The sequence below is a fragment of the Aspergillus japonicus genome (assembly GCF_003184785.1).
Source record: "Aspergillus japonicus CBS 114.51 unplaced genomic scaffold BO86scaffold_9, whole genome shotgun sequence".
Lineage (NCBI taxonomy): Eukaryota > Fungi > Ascomycota > Eurotiomycetes > Eurotiales > Aspergillaceae > Aspergillus > Aspergillus japonicus.
The window spans coordinates 56,355-75,682 of NW_020291646.1; the positions used below are offsets into that span (position 1 = coordinate 56,355).

The 19,328-nt window shown below is 57.4% G+C and overlaps 8 protein-coding genes across 8 annotated transcripts; 3 read left to right on the forward strand and 5 right to left on the reverse strand.

Annotated features, from left to right (window-relative positions):
• Nucleotides 1–27: 27 nt before the first annotated feature.
• BO86DRAFT_442452 (alpha/beta-hydrolase) lies at nt 28–1,931 on the reverse strand (the record flags this gene model as incomplete). The annotated part of the gene is made up of 4 exons (XM_025676313.1): nt 28–925; nt 981–1,173; nt 1,235–1,374; nt 1,462–1,931. 4 exons carry the CDS (start codon nt 1,929–1,931, stop codon nt 28–30), a joined length of 1,701 nt encoding a protein of 566 aa, XP_025530138.1.
• Nucleotides 1,932–2,373: 442 nt separating this feature from the next.
• BO86DRAFT_397111 (uncharacterized protein) lies at nt 2,374–5,601 on the reverse strand (the record flags this gene model as incomplete). Its single annotated transcript, XM_025673468.1, has 6 exons — nt 2,374–3,640; nt 3,719–3,846; nt 3,905–4,039; nt 4,134–5,316; nt 5,375–5,429; nt 5,481–5,601. The coding sequence occupies 6 exons, from the start codon at nt 5,599–5,601 to the stop codon at nt 2,374–2,376; spliced, it is 2,889 nt and encodes a 962-aa protein (XP_025530139.1).
• Nucleotides 5,602–5,916: 315 nt separating this feature from the next.
• On the forward strand, nt 5,917–6,843 carry BO86DRAFT_306883 (DODA-type extradiol aromatic ring-opening family dioxygenase; the record flags this gene model as incomplete). Its single annotated transcript, XM_025667713.1, has 2 exons — nt 5,917–6,051; nt 6,112–6,843. 2 exons carry the CDS (start codon nt 5,917–5,919, stop codon nt 6,841–6,843), a joined length of 867 nt encoding a protein of 288 aa, XP_025530140.1.
• An 801-nt stretch (nt 6,844–7,644) lies between these two features.
• Nucleotides 7,645–9,414, reverse strand: BO86DRAFT_442460 (CocE/NonD family hydrolase; the record flags this gene model as incomplete). The annotated part of the gene is made up of 1 exon (XM_025676314.1): nt 7,645–9,414. One exon carries the CDS (start codon nt 9,412–9,414, stop codon nt 7,645–7,647), a length of 1,770 nt encoding a protein of 589 aa, XP_025530141.1.
• A 399-nt stretch (nt 9,415–9,813) lies between these two features.
• BO86DRAFT_307100 (phytanoyl-CoA dioxygenase family protein) lies at nt 9,814–10,788 on the forward strand (the record flags this gene model as incomplete). The annotated part of the gene is made up of 1 exon (XM_025667719.1): nt 9,814–10,788. The coding sequence occupies one exon, from the start codon at nt 9,814–9,816 to the stop codon at nt 10,786–10,788; it is 975 nt and encodes a 324-aa protein (XP_025530142.1).
• A 762-nt stretch (nt 10,789–11,550) lies between these two features.
• BO86DRAFT_442464 (MFS general substrate transporter) lies at nt 11,551–13,365 on the forward strand (the record flags this gene model as incomplete). Its single annotated transcript, XM_025676315.1, has 4 exons — nt 11,551–11,716; nt 11,775–11,831; nt 11,900–12,436; nt 12,530–13,365. 4 exons carry the CDS (start codon nt 11,551–11,553, stop codon nt 13,363–13,365), a joined length of 1,596 nt encoding a protein of 531 aa, XP_025530143.1.
• A 903-nt stretch (nt 13,366–14,268) lies between these two features.
• On the reverse strand, nt 14,269–16,509 carry BO86DRAFT_397116 (uncharacterized protein; the record flags this gene model as incomplete). Its single annotated transcript, XM_025673469.1, has 2 exons — nt 14,269–14,588; nt 16,107–16,509. 2 exons carry the CDS (start codon nt 16,507–16,509, stop codon nt 14,269–14,271), a joined length of 723 nt encoding a protein of 240 aa, XP_025530144.1.
• A 1,081-nt stretch (nt 16,510–17,590) lies between these two features.
• BO86DRAFT_397117 (uncharacterized protein) lies at nt 17,591–19,286 on the reverse strand (the record flags this gene model as incomplete). The annotated part of the gene is made up of 5 exons (XM_025673470.1): nt 17,591–17,904; nt 17,969–18,078; nt 18,155–18,259; nt 18,321–18,805; nt 18,882–19,286. The coding sequence occupies 5 exons, from the start codon at nt 19,284–19,286 to the stop codon at nt 17,591–17,593; spliced, it is 1,419 nt and encodes a 472-aa protein (XP_025530145.1).
• Between the last annotated feature and the right edge of the window lie 42 nt (nt 19,287–19,328).

Genomic DNA, 19,328 nt, shown 5'->3' on the forward strand with positions numbered 1-19,328 from the left:
CAAGGGACCTAATATATAACATTAGCCCTACACCTCTGTCAAAGGCAGCACCAAAGCGGACCGCAACTCCCCCCCAGTATGCACCACATGCCTCCCCCGATTCGCATTTCCCACGCTTCGATCCAGCGCCGGATACTCCGGAAGAATCGGATCATGCCCCTTGACCTCCAACCGTAACGTCTCGCCCGCCGCAAAGACAATCCCGGCCGGCCAGATCGGGATGCGCAACTCGACAATGTCACCCTGGGCAACGGGATCCTCGCGATCATGTGGGAAGAACAGCTCCGTGGGCTCGCGCCGACTGTCCGCGTCGTCCACATCCCCAAGATCCGGATCCACCGGGAGGGCCGCGCGCTTGGATGCGCGCAACCGTCCACTCGGTCCGACATATTTATAGATATTTTCGTCGGGGATGTCGTCCGGGCGGGACTGGAATTCCGCGGGGATGTTGTGCTGCAGTAACGGGGTGCCGTCGCGGTCGAGCTTGCGGAGGATCACGTAGACGTCCATCTCCGGGGAGGCGGGGCAGGACATGTACAGGCGGGCTTGGGAGGTGCCGATGAGTTCGGTGGCGGTGGGGAAGGTGTAGCTGAAGTGGGCGCCGTCGTCGTCCCAGCTGTCGCTCTGGTAGGAGGCTGTTGCCGATGGGAGGTTGTCTTGTGCTGGGGTGGCAGACGGGATGAGGGAGCGGGTGGCCGCGTCGAGGAGGAAGGTTTCGTACCGGACGCGGGACGGCGGGTAGGCGTCTTCAGCCCGGAAGCTGATCGGGGGGCCGTGGTAGCGCAGGAGCGACAGGCGCACGCGGGGGGTCTGTAGCCAGCCGTTGTCCTTGCCGAGGAGGAAGTGGTCGAGGAAGCGTTGGAGGTCGTCGTTGGCGAAGGGCTGGTAGATGTCGAACCATTCCTGCGTGGGGTGGATGCGCAGCCTGCAGGGGGGAGTTAGGGCTTGCGTGGGCTTCGGTCCCAAGGAAATGAGCTCACCACTTCTCTTTCGCACCGGCATACTTCCACGCCCGAATTGACCCCTCCGTGTGCAGGCCCGTGGAATAACTGGCCAGAATATACATGGGCACCTCGATATCCTGCAGCCGCGGGCGCTTATCCTCCCAGTATGCATTCATGTGGGGATACTTGTGAATCATTGCGACGACGTCTTCCCGCTGATTCTTCCCTACTCGCCTGTCAGCCACCGTCCAACTCACAACGACCCCCTCCAATGATTGTATTAGAATTACCATTAAACTCCCGCATCAACAGATCCCAAAACGCATAGTTCGGAATCCCGCCACGACAGATACTCTCGCGGTAGAAGTCCCCAATGCCCTCCCAGGGTGCGATAGCCCTCAAATGCGGAGGTCTTTCCGCGGCGATGAACCTGTTCATTTCCAACGAAGACATCCATCAGCATCGCTGTCACTCCAGTGCGCAGCACAAAAGCGAAGCAAAGAAAAGCAAGACAGACCACTGCGCCATCCCCAACCACGAATTCCCGACGAGCGCGACGTTCCCATCACACCACGGCTGAGCCGCGATCCACTCGACACTGTCATACCCGTCGCGGCCCTCCTGGGTGCCCATGACAAAAATATCGCCCTCGGAATCGAAGCACCCGCGCGCGTCGACGTTGACCACGACGTAGCCCCGCGGACACCACTCGGCCGGGTCGGGGGCCTCGAATTTCTCCAGCCCGCTCAGCGCGCTCTTGGGGACGCCGAGCCATTGGAAGTGCGTGGTTTGGTGGTGCCCTTTATCTCTTGGGTGAGTTTGGGGAGTGGGAGTGGGGGTGTTGTCCACCCCAATGTCGGTGATGGGAGGTACGGGTGTATTGAAGGGAGAAGACAGGAAGCAAGGACGGAAGGCCAGACGTACCACTGCCGGTCTTGCCGTAGGGACTCCACGGGAGGAGGGCCGGAAGACGCTTAGTCTGCGCATCGGCAGGGCGGAAGATATCCCCGCGCAGGATCGTGCCATCGCGCAGGGGAATGGCCACGTCCTTTTCCCAGATGATGGACTCCGGCAACGCCCGGCGGTCGGGCTCACGTTGCCAGCCTTTGGGTAACACGGTCGTGGAGGGCTTGAACTCGATCCAGTAGTTGTGGAAGGCGCGGTTGGACGGGGTGAAGGCTACGTCGATGCCGGCGATTTGGTGCGACATGATGAGAGGATGAAGAGACTGGCTTGATCAGAGATTTGATGCCTTTTGTTGATTCGGGTGCAGGATGTAAGAACAAAATTGTTGTGAGGCTTTATCCAGGTACACGTCTCTATGTATGTGCAGCCTCTATGCACACGACCCACCCCCTCTACATCCCATCCGATGGGGGAGACTGTGGATAACCCAACATCAAGCCAGTGTACATTCCGTTCCGCCAGGTTAACTTGTAACCTGTAGACCCGAGAGCACCGATTCAACATTCAAGTTCCCCAGATCGCGCATGAGATTCCTCAAACCCTCCAGCAAAGGGGGCGGATTGTCCGTTCCAGTCTCTTGATCCTGACGATATAACACCGCACACACCGCCTCCATGACCGCCCTGACATCCGTGATGGGAATAAACTGTCCTACTACGTCCTTCTCCTGCTCTACTCTCTCGTTCTCCGCCACCATTACAGCTGCAACATCTCCCCGAATCCCTGGAACTCCGGTACCTAGACGTACAAAAGCTGAGGAGGCAGGAGATTCCACACTATCTAGGAAGATGAGTGGCTGGCTGTGGGAAAACCCGCCCGATCCGAAGATCGGATTCGTTCCGCGCACCATCATCATCAGCCCGTACGTCCATAGGGTCAGGCTCGCTTGATAAACCGGGACGGCCCAGAAGCCGCGCAACAGGTGTGGCGTGGTATCCGCCAATATGCGCGCGCACCGTAAGATCTGTCCCGCCTGCCAGACGCCTGTTTGTAGCTCTGGTCGCTGCATCATATACTGCGAGAACAGAGGGGTGATTGAAGCTGCTGCCTCAGCCTCGCCCCGTCGGCCGGCAAATTGCTGCGTCTCGCGCGGGGAAACGGCTAGCGCCATGAGACAGAAGTGCGCAACGAGCTGGATTTGCACTTGCACCTGCATATGTGCCTGCACCGGCAAACCCTGACTGGCGAGATTGGGTGTGTTATCGTTGGGGTTGTAACCGGGGATGTGGCTGCCGCTCCCGCTGGTGCAGTGGGCTGACAACTGGGCCGCTGCATTCTGGATGCGCTGCGTCAGCTCGGCAGACTGACAATGCAGCCACAGCGTCGTCGTGGCAGCTGTGGGAGCCGCTCGACCACTATCGTGCTCAGCACTGTCATACTCACGGCCCGTTGGCCAGAAGAACCGGACTGACTCCTGGTACGACCATATCTGCGGCCACATGCCGTGCACGACCACCAGCGCAATCAAATCCTTGTCATAATAGACAGGAAGACGGCCCAGAAGTTGAGGATTGAGACTGATCTCAAGCCAGCTCGGACAGCAGCCAGGATCCTGCGATGGAAGTTGCATTAGTTGGTGGTATCGGGACTTCCACATGGTGGCTGAGGGAGCGTGCCAGAGTTCCCGTGACGCAGGCAGGGGACACACCAACTCGCTGAAGGAGGTCGCCGGCGGGCGGAGGTACGCCATCGAGCACCGCATGTCCGTGATGAAGGCGAACAGGGTGGCACTGGAGGATTGTGGATCAAGCCGTTAGCCGGGTGCGCCCTGTTTGAGTTTTGGCATTCTCTCTCGGAAGCAGTCTTACCGCTTGAATGACTCCTCCGTGATCCACGCTCGCCACTGTTGGTCCAGCGCGTCTTCTCCATCACCCTCGGTTGGCATGGCCGGTGGTCTATACCGCGATCGCGAAAAACATCCATGTCGATGAAGCATCTGCGGGATGGTCAGAGACGCTCATTGTGATACATATGGAAGAGTAGAGGGTACCGACCGTGATTGGGGCATGAAGAAAGCTCTCAGCGACTTCCATGTTGCGCTTGAAGCCACTCCACAGTCCCATCGACACCCACAGGAGATAGGCTTGGATAGTCTCCAGCTGTCGGACTTGGCTATTATCTTTCTCAATCTGATATTCATGTCAGCTACTGGTCGTCATTCCGCCGGTAAATCCTTTTCCTTTTCTTTGCTTCCTCACAGCAAGGGCAGGGACCTGAACGCACCGCAGCTGACAAAGACAGTCTTGCTCGTTCCTGCAAGGCATAGCCCATGCGACGGATTGGGGAGATCTGCGTATAGGAGGCCCCCGCCGCGATAATCGTGGCGAGGAGTTCCGGAGTCGTCTCGATCGGAGAAAACGAGGGCCCATGGATCCACGCGGTAACGTCGCTGATCTGTCTTCGGAAATAGATCTGCACGAGGTGTTCCAGGAACACTTCCGAGGGAAATGATAGCAGCGGTGTAGGGCCGCTGGAAGAGGTCACATGGATCATAAGAAGGATGCGGTCGCGGCTGCCCGCAGTCACCAGACCCGCCGTCAGGGGATGGTGAGGGTGGCACTGAGAATCATGAGAAGGACCATTATCGGCATTCGCACTACCCGACTGTCTAGCTCGCTGCAGGAGAGTGTTGACAGCCCCGTCACTCACTCGCAGATCTTGCTGCCCTGCGTAGGCGTTGTCGGACTTGTGTGGGGTCCATAGCCAGGGTGAGCGCTCAAAAGACTCGAACCGCGAACTTGCCGGGCTGGAGTAGTGGCCGCCTTCTGCTGCTGCTGGTTCCAGAAGCTGAGGCTCCTCCGGCAGCGTCATGAGGGGGAGGGGCTGCATCAACATCTGGAGCGATGCCCAGTCCAAATCGATCCCATCGAGCTCCGTGCAGTCGACTTGCGGAAGAAAGGACTCGGGAAAGGAGTTTCCCCCCAGCGAGCCTGGGAAAGGGGGCGGAAACGGGTCTCGGAATCCCATCGCAACATCGACATCCGGCGGCGGGGAACCGTGCACGATCCCTGCGTCGGACCCCGTAAAGATCGCATCGCCTCGATCATGCCCTTCCGTAGTCATGCTGGCTGGTACCAACGGTGGAATGCAATCCTCACTTTCAGGGGTGGGCGGAGGTGGCGGCTCATCGTCCGTCTGGGGCGTGCCCATCGACGACGGAGTAGAGGTGGAGGCATCCCTGGGGTCTCCGGTCTCCTCTTCTCGCGAACCTGTCGCCATCCGCGGCGGTCGCTTCCCCGAAGGCAAACAGGGGATCTTCCGGCTGATGCACCGTTCACACGGCTTTTTATCCCTGCATTTGGTCTTGCTCTGCACACATGCTTGGCAGGCGCGGCTCACCCGGGCGGCCGCCAGACGACCATCGTGCTTCCCTTCGTGGATGCGTTTATGCCGGTATAAGAGGTCTCTACGGAGGAATGAAAGTTAGTCTGCTAGCGTGGATCTCGGGAGAGAGGTAGCATCACCCTCGATTGAACGCTTTATTGCAGTCCGAGCACTGGTAATGTCGCAGGTCATCATCTGGCGTTACTGTCAGCGACCGTCTCTTAGACTAGGGCAGGGAGAACACACGTGACTGCAGATGGCGGAGAAAATGGTCCGACCGCTCGTAGGTCCGATCGCACCGGTCGCACCAGAGCTTGTTCCCCTTTCCCATCCGGCTATGAGGGACTGAGCCTTCGGTTGCTGACATATCCGGAGAACTGGGAAGGGCGAATTGCTTGCAGAACGGCGGTGATGCTGGCAGAGGAAGACGAACGGATGTCTGGGGCCGGTGGAGGAGAAACGCGGGGGAGATAAATACGCACGGTGGCCGCGGGCACAAACTGCGGGGAAAGCAGCCACGACCGGGTCTCGCCGTGCATTCCCCCACCGGAAGACCAGAGCCGGGTGAATCGTGTGCGAAATGAACGTCACTCTCACCGAATCACACATATTATATGAACTACACGCCAATCCCAGCCGAACTCAACCGATCATCTCCCTTAACCCGCCACACCGCAACAGCATGCCTCTAACCCCAGTACACTTCTTCTCGCACGGCTCCACCGCCATGTTAGGCGAGGAGTCCGACTCGGCCGACTACTGGCAGAGATGCGGCCAAGCGGCGTTGGATAATGGGATCGAGCATGTGGTGATCATGGTCTGCATCCTTTCCAGTATCTCCCACGCCCCGTCCCAAAATCAAACTAAGAGAAAACAGGGCGCCCACTGGGTCACAACCGGGGACAGCATCCAAATCGCCACGAACCCCACCCCCGCCAAGAACCCCATCGGCGGCGTGCACCCCTCCAAATACGTGCCCTACCACCTCAACCCGGACCTGCCCATGTGCAACCGCGTCCAGCAGCTCCTCCAATCCGCCGGCTTCAACGCCACCCCCAACCCCACGGTCGACTGGATCCACGACATTTATCTCATTCTCATCCGCACATTCCCCAAGCAATGCCCGCCCACCACCGTCCTCAGCCTCAACGCCCGCTTCGACCCGCACTACCACCTCCGCGTCGGCGCCGCCCTGCGCCCGCTCCGCCATGAAAAGGTCCTGTTCATCGGCTCCGGGGGCACGGTACATAACCTCTACCGCAACACGTGGGGGCCGCTGCTGCGGTATGCGGATAACTTCGCGATGGAGGCGCCGCCGGGGGACTGGGCGCTGGCGTTTCGGCAGGAGATGGAGGATGCGGTCACCAAAGCCGCCAGGAAAGGGTCCGGGGTGGGGCTGCGGAAGGCGGTGACGGGGTTGTTGAAGGTCCCCAGGTATCGGGAGGCGCATGCGACGGATGATCATATTATGAGTTTGATGTTCGTGGCGGGGCTGGTGGGCGATGTGGAGGATACAGGTGATGCTGGGAGTGAAGGGGTGGAGATCGGGGCCGAGGATTGGGAGTTGACGAATATGTGCAATACCCAGTTTACCTTTGGGAGGTGGTAAGATTTTGGGGAGGTGATCGGAGAGGATGTGCGATATATCATATATTTACATTCAAACTTAAGGAAGCCTTGTGTTACAATATGATTCAGATTTTGTGGCCGAGTAAAAGTTGACTGAACTAGGATCTTTGTAATATTGTGCATTAGAGCAACCTTCTACACACTCTGATTGTATGTTATACATTGACATGTATCTCTACTACAAGTCAATCGTATGTTGTGGGGGCAGGGGCTGCTGCGGTACGTCGTCCGTTCCACATGAGGGTCCAAGGAGAAGTAGTGGTGATCTATATTTTTGGTCCACTTCACTATCACAGTATCATTAGTGCAGATATACCATTGCATTAAGTAGTCAATAAAATTTACTAGCGTGAGATCAATCCATTCAATTAGTATCAAAGGATTCGATCATCATGACCATCCGAAGACTGAGAGTGCCAGTAGAACAAGGAATTTACAGTGCAGTTTGAAGTGTTCAATTCCTTCGGTCACGTTCAGAAGATATACGTATTGAGACAAACGCAAGAGCTACCATAGTGACCTTCCACAAATCCACCACTAGGATCCAGAAGCCAAAGTAGTGGTCTTGGAGGTTGTTACGCATCAAGAGATATTTATTTCTGCTATCAGGCTGGGGTTGATTGGGTTATAGACAGTTTTCGACAAACTTGAAATTCAGGGCTACGCGTTAAAGCCTCAAATCAACAGCATTTTGCTGTGCCGTGTCTTCTCTGAGGATAGAATAAATCATCGGACGGATAGGTTGAACATACATAAGTTAAAGAAAAGCCTGGTTTTGTATCTACACAAACGGAAGAATCACACGACTGGGATACCTCCCCCCAAAGTGGACCTGATGCTGTCCGCGATTGCGCACCTCCACCTCCGCCTTGGCGTACTTGCCCTCCTGGATCAACGGATTCTCCCCGGAGACCTGCACGCGCAGTGACTCCCCGGCCTCGTAGTCAACGCCCATCGCCCACAGCCCGATCTCCAGCTCGACGACCGTCCCCGGAGTAATCTTGTCCACTTCACTGTGTGGGTGGAACGGGTACTGGGGGTGCAGCGAGCGCGTGCGATCGATGGCGCGGTGCGAGGCGCGAAGAACCCCCGTGGGGCCGTAGTAGATGGTCAGGTTGCTGTACTCGTCACGGGGGATCGCCTCCACGGTGGGATAGGGCGCGGCGGAGAGCGGAATGTTGACGTTGATCATCTCGCGGCCGTGCTTGTCCAGTTTGCGGATCAGCACGTACACGACCATGTCGTCGAGATCATCGCAGGACATGTAGAGCACGGCTTTGGGCAGCCCCATCAGACGCGTCTTCTCAGCAAAAGTATGCACAAACCCGACATAATCGACCGGACCCGCTCCGCTCTTCTCCGCGTTGTAAACCACCACGCTCTCCTCCTGCGTCGGCGAGATCGCCAAACGCCCCCCCGAACCGAGGAAGAGCTCTTTGTACTCGGTCCGCGGCAATGGAAAGTCCTCCTCGACGATGGGATACACCGGCTCCTTATTCCCAAACCGCAGCGCGCTCATGCGCACCCGGGGCGTCTCCTCCCACCCGTTCTCCTCGTCTTTCAGATACCGGGTGAAAAACGCGGCCAGCTCGTCGCGCGACTCCTGCACCGCCCACAGATCGTACCACTCCTGGTAGGGGTCCCAGCGCAGCCACTTGTGCGGCGAGTCGACCTCCGTCCAGCCGCGCACGGAGCCCATCGTGTGCACGAAGCTCGAGTACGAGGCCACCACGTAGGTGGGGATGCGGATCTTGCTGATCTCGGCGCGTTTGTCGGCCCAGTAGGGGTTCATGGTCGGCGAGCGACGGTACATCTCCCGGAAGTCCTCGAGCCCGTGGTGGCCGCGGATGGACTCGCGGGTGATCAGGTCGAAGAGGCCGTTGTCCCAGGCGCCGCCGCGCACGAACTGCTCGCGGTACAGGTCGGCGCACGCCTCCCAGGGCGCGATCGCCTTGAGGGACGGGGGCCGCGTGGCCGCGATAAACCACTGCACGATGCCCAGGTGGGAGTTCCCCGCCAACCCGACGCGGCCGTTACACCAGGGCATCTTCGCCAGCGCCTCGATCACGTCGTGTCCGTCCTCGCCTTCCTGGGCCCCCATGATCACCATCGACCCCTCCGAATCCCCGGCGCCGCGCGAGTCCACGTTCACCACCGCGAACCCGCGCGGACAGTACTCGGCCGGATCGGGCCCTTCGAACCGCTCCAGTCCGCTGAGACACCCCGCGGGCACGCCGCAGCCCCAGCGGACCTTCTGCATCATGCTGATCCCGTTGTGCTTCTTGCCGAACGGGCTCCAGGCGACGATGGCGGGGACTTGGTCGCCGGCGTCGCGCACCGGGCGGTAGATGTCGCAGTAGAGGGTGCAGCCGTCGCGGACGCGGATGCCCACGTCGTGTTGCACCACGAGGTCTTCGCTCAGGGCCCGCGCGCTGAAGCCGTTCCAGCCCTTGGGCAGGATTTCGGTCCGGGGGTGGAAGCCCTGGTACCCGTTGTGCCCGACGGTCGGGGGGCGGATTTTCATCGTCGCGAGCTGCACGGGCGGAGGCATGGTGGCGAGGACTTGGATGGTCGAGTGATGACACTACTAGAGAGTTATGTTGCATGGCAAATGCGTCTCGTGAGTGACTTTAAGAAGCCTTCCGCCTGGGAATGCTTCGTCTCGTCCCTCCGACCGAGGCTTGCGGCATGTCCCCTCTGGGTGTTAGGGCTTCCGGTGGGGGATGACAAAGACATCCGACGGGTTGGGTGCAACTCGCCCGAGCTCACCCGGGGGGTTCTGGCCACAGGCCCGCATCGCATCTATATATTCACTCGAGATGATTGAACAGCATGGAATGAAAAAGTCTCCAGACACATCAGAAAGCAAGCTTGAACAGAAAGTCACTCTCAAAGAGGGAATCAAGTTCATCTTCTACAATCCACCCTCCCATCTACAAAACAAACCACAATGACCGTCCCCGAGAACACCCACGCACCCACGCACTACGGCGACTGGCGCGACGACTTCTACCGCCAGGGCTACGTGGTCCTGAAGGGGGTCATCCCGCGCGAGAAAGCGGCATACTACCGGCAAAAGGAACTGGACTGGCTGCAATCCTTCAACCTGGGACTGGACCTGAACGACCCGACGACCTGGACCGCGGAGCACCTCCCGCAGAGCTTCAAGGCGGGGATGTACCTGAACTACTGCGCGGCGCACGAGCGCTACGTGTGGGAGGCCCGCCAGGAGCCCGCCATCCTGGACGCGTTCGCCCAGATCTGGGGCACGGAGGAGCTGCTGGTCTCGTTCGACACGATCAACGTGACCTTCCCCGGCCGGACGGACGTGACCTGGGCGCCGTGGCCGCACGTGGACCAGGCGCCCGAGCGGCCGGGGCTGTCGTGCGTGCAGGGATTCCTCAACCTGAGCGAGGCGGGGCCCAAGGACGGCGGCCTGCTGCTGATGGAGGGGTCGTCGGCGCACTTCGACGAGTTCTTCGCGCTGAACCCGCCCGACCGCTCGCAGGGCATCGGCGCCAAGCACTACGACTTCTACCCCTTTCGCGAGGAGCACGTGCGCTGGTACGAGCAGGAAAAGGGCTGTAGGCTCGTCAAGGTGTGCGCCGAGCCCGGCGATTTGATCCTCTGGGACTCGCGGTCCATGCACTACGCCGCGTTCCCGGAGCCGGAGAGCCAGACGATCCGGACTATTATCTATGTCTGCTATACGCCGGCGGCGCTGGCGACGGAGGAGGATCGCCAGAAGAAGGCGGAGCTGTTCCGGCGGTGGGAGACGACCACCCACTGGCCGCACTGCAACATCCATGGCCATGGGAAGGCGAAGATTGGCGATGAGGTGGACCCGAACGAGCGCGATGAGCCGCTGGAAAAGCCCGTATTGAATGACCGGTTGTTGAAGCTGGCTGGTGTAAAGACTTATTGAGCCCTGCCCTATTCGTTGCCAATGATGATGAATTCTGTCCGGGTAGTCGGCTACTGAAAACTCGAATGCAATCGTGTTATTGAACTATCTTGTCTATGCAGTGTGTATCAGGTATCCTGCCTCTGCTGTACCTCCCCTCGTATGGAAATTACATGCCCTATTTTCCGATCGTTGCAACGATATGCCGGCCGAGCAACACGTAACTTGAAGTTAGACAACTGGCCGCACCGATTGGAATCCCGGACAGATGGAATCGGCGCACAACCTACTTTGAGCTGAGTCCTCAATCGATACCTCGGGGGGAATCGATTTCCGAGCGGGGGCTGCGACGGATCAACAGTCTTGGCTCTCGCGTACGGAATCCAATTGCAAATTGGAATCTCACTCTCGCACTCCACGCTAGATCTTGGGCGTCTTCCGGAGTCGAGTTCCCCGCGTTTCCCCGCGTTTCCCTCCCGCGCCACCGAAATAATGCCTCACCCTCACAGATACCCGTCCGTCCCCCACTTCATCCGTCGCTATGCCCGGGCCTCAGCGTCCAGGATTTTCAGAAATCACCGTGTGTCAGTGTATCAGGGTCTGTAGCCCTGACCACGTACGCCTATACCCGTGCTGACAAACCCGCATTTATGACGGCTACACTCGTGGGCTTGGATAGAATATCAACCCTAACTTCCCAGCCCGCACTCGCAGAGCATTGTTCCACCTCGACCATCGTTGACTGCTTCGTTCTTCTATCCTCATCACCCTCAGCCTCTCATCATGGATGACCACAAACCCACCGAAACGTTCGTGGAGGTGGCGTCGCCCGACGGCCAGCCACAGGACGACAAGCAGCTCAAGCCCGAGCCACGCCTCCTAGGGGCCGTGAAGCTGGTGCACGAGGGTGAGATCGTGCTCGTGCCGCAACCAACAGCGGATCCACGCGGTAGGCCGTCCCTTCCCAAGAAGTGGCCGAGGACGTACTAAGCTCTGGCTGATGATAGACCCACTGAATCTCCCCGACTGGCGGAAGTGGTTGATCCTGTTCATCGTGGCACTCTGTATGTTCAACCCAAGAGAGCCTTACCCCTGTCGGGGGAATTAGGGCCAGACACTCATCTCGATGCAGACGCAATGACCGGAAACCTCCTCGCCAGCGGCATCGGAGTGATGGTACCCCTACTGAACACGTACTACGACAACGACCGCCGGGTCAACGACCTGGTGACCTGGCCCTCGTTCTACATGGGGCTGGGCAATCTGATCGCGATGCCGATCGCGGACACCGTGGGCCGGCGCCCGGTGTACCTGGCCTCGAACGTGATCCTCATCGCCGGCGGGATCTGGTGCGCCGTGTCCCGCGATCTGGGGTCGCACATCGGGGGCCGGGACTTCATGGCGCTGGCGGCGGGCCAGAGCGAGGCGCTGTGCGTGCTGATCGCGGAGGAGACCTTCTTCCTGCACCAGCGGGGCAACCGGATCGCGTGGTTCTGCTCGCTGCAGACGCTGGGCACGGCGGGGTTCATCATCGCGAGCTCGTACCTGACGAACGCGCTGGGGTGGCGCTGGTGGTACGGGATCTTCACGGTTGTCAGCGGGGTGACCTTCGTGCTGAGCGTGGTGTTCGTGACGGAGACCAAGTATGAGCGCAGCGCGGCCAGTCTGTGTGAGCAAGCACCTTCTCCCCATCCCCATCCCCATCCTCATCCCTACCCCCAATTCCACAAATCACGCACACTAACCCCAACCCCAACCCCAGCCGGCCTCCCCGACTCCCCCAGCGCAACCCCGCTAACCGCGCGCCAACACCGCACGCGGGCCCTCGACCGAACCCCAACCCCAACCCTCACCACCACCGACCTCCTCCCCTGGTGCCCCACCTTAACCCCCAACTACCGCCGCATCCCGCAATTCTACAAGCACCTCCTCCAGCTAACAATCATCCCCAACATCTTGTGGCTGATCCTCACGACCGGCGCATTACTAGGAACCTACATCGTGATGTCCGCGGTCTTCGCGCCCGTGCTCCTGGCCCCGCCCTACTCCTTCTCGCCCAACAACCTGGGCCTAGTCATGGGCTCGCAGGCCATCGTGGCCTTCGTGGTGCAGCCCCTCGCCGGCACGCTCAGCGACTACATCCTCACGCAGTACGCCCAACACCACCCGGCGGGCCACAGCAACCCGGAATCCCGCCTGCTGCCGGCCATCCTCCCGTTCGGCGTGGCCATCGCCGCGTGCATCATCTTCGGCAAGTCGTGCGCGTACCCCGCGGAGTGGAGCTGGGCCGGGGTGGTGGAGGGCATGAACGCGCTGTTCTACAGTTTCGTGAGCATCGTGGTCACCGCGTTCGTGTACAGTATGGATTGCTATCCGCGCCGCGGGCATGTGGCCATGGTGGCGCTGTGTGCCGGCCGCGGGTTTATTGGGTTCGGGATCAGTTTTGGGACCAGTGCGTTTGTGGACAGGGTCGGGTATGATGGGGCGTTGGAGGTTTGCGCGGTGGTGGTGGGCGTGTTGGCCGGGTGTGGCGTGGGGTTGTTTTTTTGGGGCGCGTGGGTTAGGCGGGTTATGGCCAGGTGGGTGGGGGATGTGTAGGGGTGAGGTTGCGTTGGATCGGGGGGAGGGGGGAAGGGATAGGGGGGTAGGATAGGGTTGTGGTGATAGTCGGTGACGGTGGATGGAATGTGATTCCTGAGTGTAGGAGCTCTCCTGCCTTGCTTGAATCTGTGTTCTTTGGGGATCGCTTGGGTATTTGGGAGGCGTTCGGGGGGATAAGTGGATGTCACGTATGGCTCACAAGATGAAAGAATGAAGGCAGATTTCTTCTCACAACTAGACATGCGACAGATAGTATACTATAGTACTGTACTGATATCTGATATACTTGTTCATCGCACGTTCAGGCATTGCTCGATGACAGGTATATTCCCTGTGGTTACCAAAGTAGAAACATGGAGGCATAGGAGGGTGCCGAGAAGGACAGCTACTTGGATCTCTTTACAATGTAGATAGGAGAGCATTGAAAGACCTCTTCGTTATCTCTCTTCTGCTAAGCTATTCTAACAGAGATTCCGCGGTTTTTGTTTTGTGGCTACAAATGCTCTTTTGCGGCGAGTCTCCCGTCCCTTCCCAGCAGTCCAAAGTAGAATGTACAGTTGAGAACCAAGAAAACACCCTGTTGAAGCCAATATTTTGTTCAAGGAAGATAGTCAAATTATCCGGATCAAGGAACCCAATGTCTCTGAACTAGCACCATCTCCAATCCAACCCACTCCTCGTGTCAAACGTTTCAAGACTCATCACCAGTTTTCTGCTCGTCTGTCACCAGCACTGTGATAGCCTTATCATGGTTGCTGAACGGATCGTTCACTGCTAATCTAGGCTGCTTCAGGCCGTGGGTGTGTGGAGCTCAACTGTCAGCATCGGGATATCTGATTTCGATTGCATCAGAAAAGCTAATATCCTCTCCAGTCAAATCTGCTCCTCGTGCCACATGCTTCAAGTCTCTTCGTCAGCCTTCTGCTCCTGTGTTGCCAGCATTGTGATCTCCTTATCGATGCTATCGCAAAGATCGCTCAGTGCCAATCTCAACTTCCGAAGGCCTGCCGGGCACTGACAGGCTAGGAGCGCCTGCCTGTAAAGATCCCCTGTGTGGAGCTCATCCGAAAAGCTTAGCGCTTGGTTCATGATCTGCTCCACCGTCAGGGACATGTAACGAGGACCCAGTATCTCTTCGACGCACTTCTCCTCTTTGATAGCCACCGCACAGATATCCACGAGAACGGATTTGGACGAGTTGAGGAACGCTATCACGGACCCTGCGTTTTGGAGAAAGGGCGGCCCTGAGTTACGGATGGATTGCGCACTTGGCTCATGCAGCCGCCTTTGTGGTCAACGCAGTGGAATCAGGAGTATGATTCATTTCTGATTCATGGGCGAGAGTAACCAAAAAGTAACCGCATACCACTTTTGCTCTGCTCCGAATGGCAACTCTAAGGGAACTTGGTTTTCCCCATCAGGGGGATTCTCTGCACAAGTTCAAAGCTTCCCAGATCCTCATCCGAAACAGGGAAGCAAGGCATCGGAATCAGAATCGGCGTCATTCTTACCCCATGTTGCAAACTCACCAGCTCCGCTTAGCGCGAGGACCCGATGTAAGAGCCATTGCATCTCTAGCAAAGGAAAGAAGGGAAGTGGGCAATCCTTTGGATCATCCTTACGGGATATTAGGACTCCGCCAGAGGTCAGTTTTCTCCATTTTCGCTTAGCATCATCCCACCTTGCGATTCCCGGTGTCTGGGAAAGGTCAGGGATATTAGAGCGCCCGAAGGATAAATTGTTCGTGAATCGAAATTTGTCAAACAGGACTCGTTGCACCCTGCGAGCGGTCTTATCTGGATTGACGTCCAGCGGCTTGAGCACAAACGCCGCCATGTCCCACATTCTATGAACATGTGCGTTGAGCGTAAACCGATTGGCACAATGCGATCTCCTCGGCTTTCTGCTGCAGAAACCCTTGTCTGTTTGGTGCTTCCGGTTGGGATTCTCGCCGTCTTCCTTTTCTTAATCCACGTGTCTTTTGTGGCTCGCAACACGCGGGGCGATTTGGGCGCCGGAGCGACATTCCCCTGGCTTGGGTGGGCCGAGTCCGATACCCGTTTTCTGGGATCGACCTCACATTGCTGTGGGGCAGATAGGCAGATCTCACTGCCTAACCATGTTCTCAGCATCGGATGGCCTTCTCGGGCTTTCTGAAGAATCCGCTTCAACCTTTTCATGTCTGCGAACCATAGACAGATCATGGTTGGCGAGTCTATGCTAGTCTTAAGTGTTTGACTCAACTGGGCCATCGCGCCTTCCCTGATGGGTCCAAAAGCTTCTCAAATATGACGTTTCCGTAGTCGAGCCTGTCTCCGAGCCAACACGCAAGCCGAACTCGAACAATCTCTTTGTATGAAGCTCCCTTGGTGCCACTCCTGCAACAGTTTGGCTTGTAGTTGGCTTATACCCACAGAGCTTCGCAGGTAAAGCCAAAGCAAGTTCACACAGTGGATATAATCCAATATCCATGGAATTCTCGCTTAGAACCAACTTTTCCCTGTATCGCAGGATCTGGAATGCTCTGTAAAAGAGCTCGTTCCCCCGAAGCACCAGCCGACTGCCGCGATATAAGCGGAAAGGACGATCGTCCTGTGGCCAGATGCCGAGCAAGAGCCGACGTCCATAGACGATGCCTGAAATCCGACATCCTCGGGCTGCTAGACTGTCAAGTTCCGCCTTAGCCTCTGCGCTCACTGCCTTATTGTTCAGGGCGATGTAATCCGACTACTGCTTACTAAGAGTCACACCTCCTGTCAGCGTGTTCGAAGCTATCGCCCCATGTTTATCCCAGACATCGGGTCGAGGCTTGAAGAGAGCGAGCTCAAACTGAGTACCGGCAGAGAGAGGCACTCGAGCAAGCGGGAAGCTATTGGGCTCCGCGTTCTGGCCATTGAACTTCCCATCTGAAGCAATGTCTCTGACCTCTCTTGGGTCTGAGTTTGTCCTCAGAGTAAACTTGAATGTCAAGAAAATGCCTGGATCCGTCAGGACTCTTGCGTCCATAGACGAATAGGCAATCTCGACGTACAAGAAAGCTCTGCTGGCCCCGCAGCGGATCGACCACCCCTGCCTAATGCGACACTGTGTCAAAAAGATGAGCAAGTCAATCGCAGGTTTCCACTGGAACAAGCAGGCCATCTAGGGAGGCTGGAGGCAGATATTTTGATGCTCCCTCCACCTCTTTTGCCCCAAACAGTTGCACTCATGTTGGCAGAACTAAGCTCGCCAGTAACAAGACCTTTTCCCAGAACGTGATCTCGAATAAAGCAAGTTTTCTCGGGCGGGGATACCACAAGAAAAGCCGACCCATCAAAGCAACAACCGAAAGGTAAACGTGGTGGGAACTGGACGTGATATCTGTTTGCAGGATGACAGTCAGCGAAACTCAGAAGGCGAAAGCACACGTTCTCCCGACCAGGAAAGATGCAATGGGGGTATGGGATTTGGCATACAGGATGGGGCTGGAAATAACGCACTAGGAATAAGGAGCTACGTTGTACAGACCTTGTGAGGCTTGTTAACGGTCTTTGGCCATCGAGTGAGTAGCTATTGGTTGGATGGGCGAGGGTGAGAGTGAGAAGGACAGTGATGGTGATGGTGATGGTGATGGTGATGATTGGGAGGATGCGCAGAGAGAGGAAGTAGAGAGATGAAGTGGCCAGAGGAGGTGGAGAGAGAAGGAGTGGAGAGAGAAGAAGTGGAGAGAGAAGGAGTGGAGAGAGATTAAATGGAAGGCCAGAGGGGGGGGGTGAAGAAAGGGAATTCAATACAAAGTCATTCAATTCAATGCAAATGGATGCAATTCAAGTTCTTTTCAAATCAAGTTCTATTAACCTGAGGAGCTCGCCGGACTCAGTCACCTATTAGGGCTAGGTGTGGGAGTGGTGCTGAGACAGCCACAGCTCGGAGTGAATCAACCAGTTAACCAGGCTGCAGTCAAGGCTTAGGGCTCTGCGCAGTTAGTAGCCATTTTTTATTCACAAAAGTCTCTTTCTCGGTCCATGGCCCGTCCCCTCCTCTTTCCACTACAGACCATTGTCTGGAATGTCAAGTCAAAATGGGCGAGAAAGCTATCAATCCCAAACTGCGGCCCTTGGGCTACGGTAGTCAGGCCGCGCCCGCCACAGCCCATGTTCGTAGTTTCTCCGACGTAGTCCCAAATGCTGTATTCAGCACATATGCACATATCCAACAATCCATTAGAGTCAAGAAGGCAGAATTAGAAGATCCCCTTTGTCAACAACGTCCACACTGAGAACCCCGTCACCGATACGACCGGTATAACAATGAAGACAAACCCCACCACAATACCCTGCTCGAAGAAGCCCATCGAAGTCCCAGGCCCCTGCCCGGTCTTGGGGAGCGGCTGGTTTACATTCTTACTCAGCGCCGCAAGCAAGTGCCCTTTTCTCAGCTCACTCTCTCCCGCCTGGATCGTGGTGATCATCTCCGGGCGCGGGCGCGAGAGCATCCACGTTGTATAGCGCCTGTCGACGGGGATTATGCTCTGGTCTGTGGCTAGTGCGGGTCCGACTGTTCTTCCATATCAGCTATTCTTCGCCCTAAACAATGAGCGAAGGAACGGGGCGACACTCACGTAGCATGGATTGGGGAATGTGGTTAGCGAACGTGGCGTGGCTGTTGATCTGCTGGCTCCAGTATTTGGCCACGTCGGGCGTGGAGAATAGATATGCCACCAGCAGTTCCCTTCCGAAAGATCAGACCATCAGCAGAATAGCCCAGAGTTGACAAGATCAAACCGCGGCGGTTGGGTGCAACATACCTGTGGTCCAATGTAAGTACGGCGTCTACCAGACCGGTCACCGTGAACAGCAGCAAGTGAGGTGATCCACCACCCTCCTGCATCAATCGCTGCGAGGTATGTGTTCTGCATGCACTGTCAGATCACCAGCCTAATGGATGTACCCGGCCAAGGAAAGGATCCATACCCGGCTTTAATATCAAGCACCGTCAAACCTTCGCCGTGTATGGTGTTGATCTCTCCCTTCCGCTCCGCCTCTTCCATCCACATGTCGACCTGCTTTCCCTTCCCTGCGATTTCCTTTCTGGATACATCACGTCCAGAACTCGAATGTCGCAGAAGTGCTTCCACAAACGGCTGCTTCACCCATTCATTGACCACGACAATGCGCGGGTGGTGGGGCGAGCCGCCCCCATAGGCCGCACGCGCAGCGCAGATCTGTCGGGCAGCGTAGTCCGCATCCGCGGTGCGATCGACAAGGGCGGCGCACGGCAGGTCGGTTCTCGCGCGGATGCATGGGCCGTCTGCCAGTTGGCCGGTTTGGTCAACCATCAGCGCTGTGGAGAGCACCTTTCTGTGACTGTCAAGGTCGTCCACCAGGGCATAGATCTCTGAGTCAAGCACGCGGAGAATTGTGGGGAGAAGTCGGTCCACGGCTTTTGTCGTGTCGTCCTGTCTCACAAAGCACACGAGCGAGTTAATTTCCACTACACAACAGGCTACAAAGCCAGACGCCAGGAGATGATACCTGCACGACAACCGTATTCCCCGCCGCAAGCGCGCATGCGACCACCGAGAAAATCGAAAATAGCCGCGAGTGCTCGGTCGGCCGCAGCGCGACAACCCCGAACCCTACCCGCCGCGCGGGCGAGGACTCCCCACGCGCGATCCGATACTCGGTTGCCAGAGCGGTGCTTAAATCGAGACTCGTGTAGGCATGTCGCACATCCAGAAGCGCCGATGCAAACTCGACTTCGGCCTCGGTGGGATTCACTCGGGGATTATCCGCCACAACGGCCGCCAGGATGTCAGCGCGGTGGGCGCCGAGACTGTCATGTAGAGCGGCTAGTTGCGCTTGCTGGAATCGGACGTTGGCCATGCGGCCGTCTTTGGCGGCGGCGCGGACGCGCGCCACTTCGATCGGGGTGGCCATGCTCTCTGGGAACAAGGTGGGTGGGAAGAAATGGAGCTACAA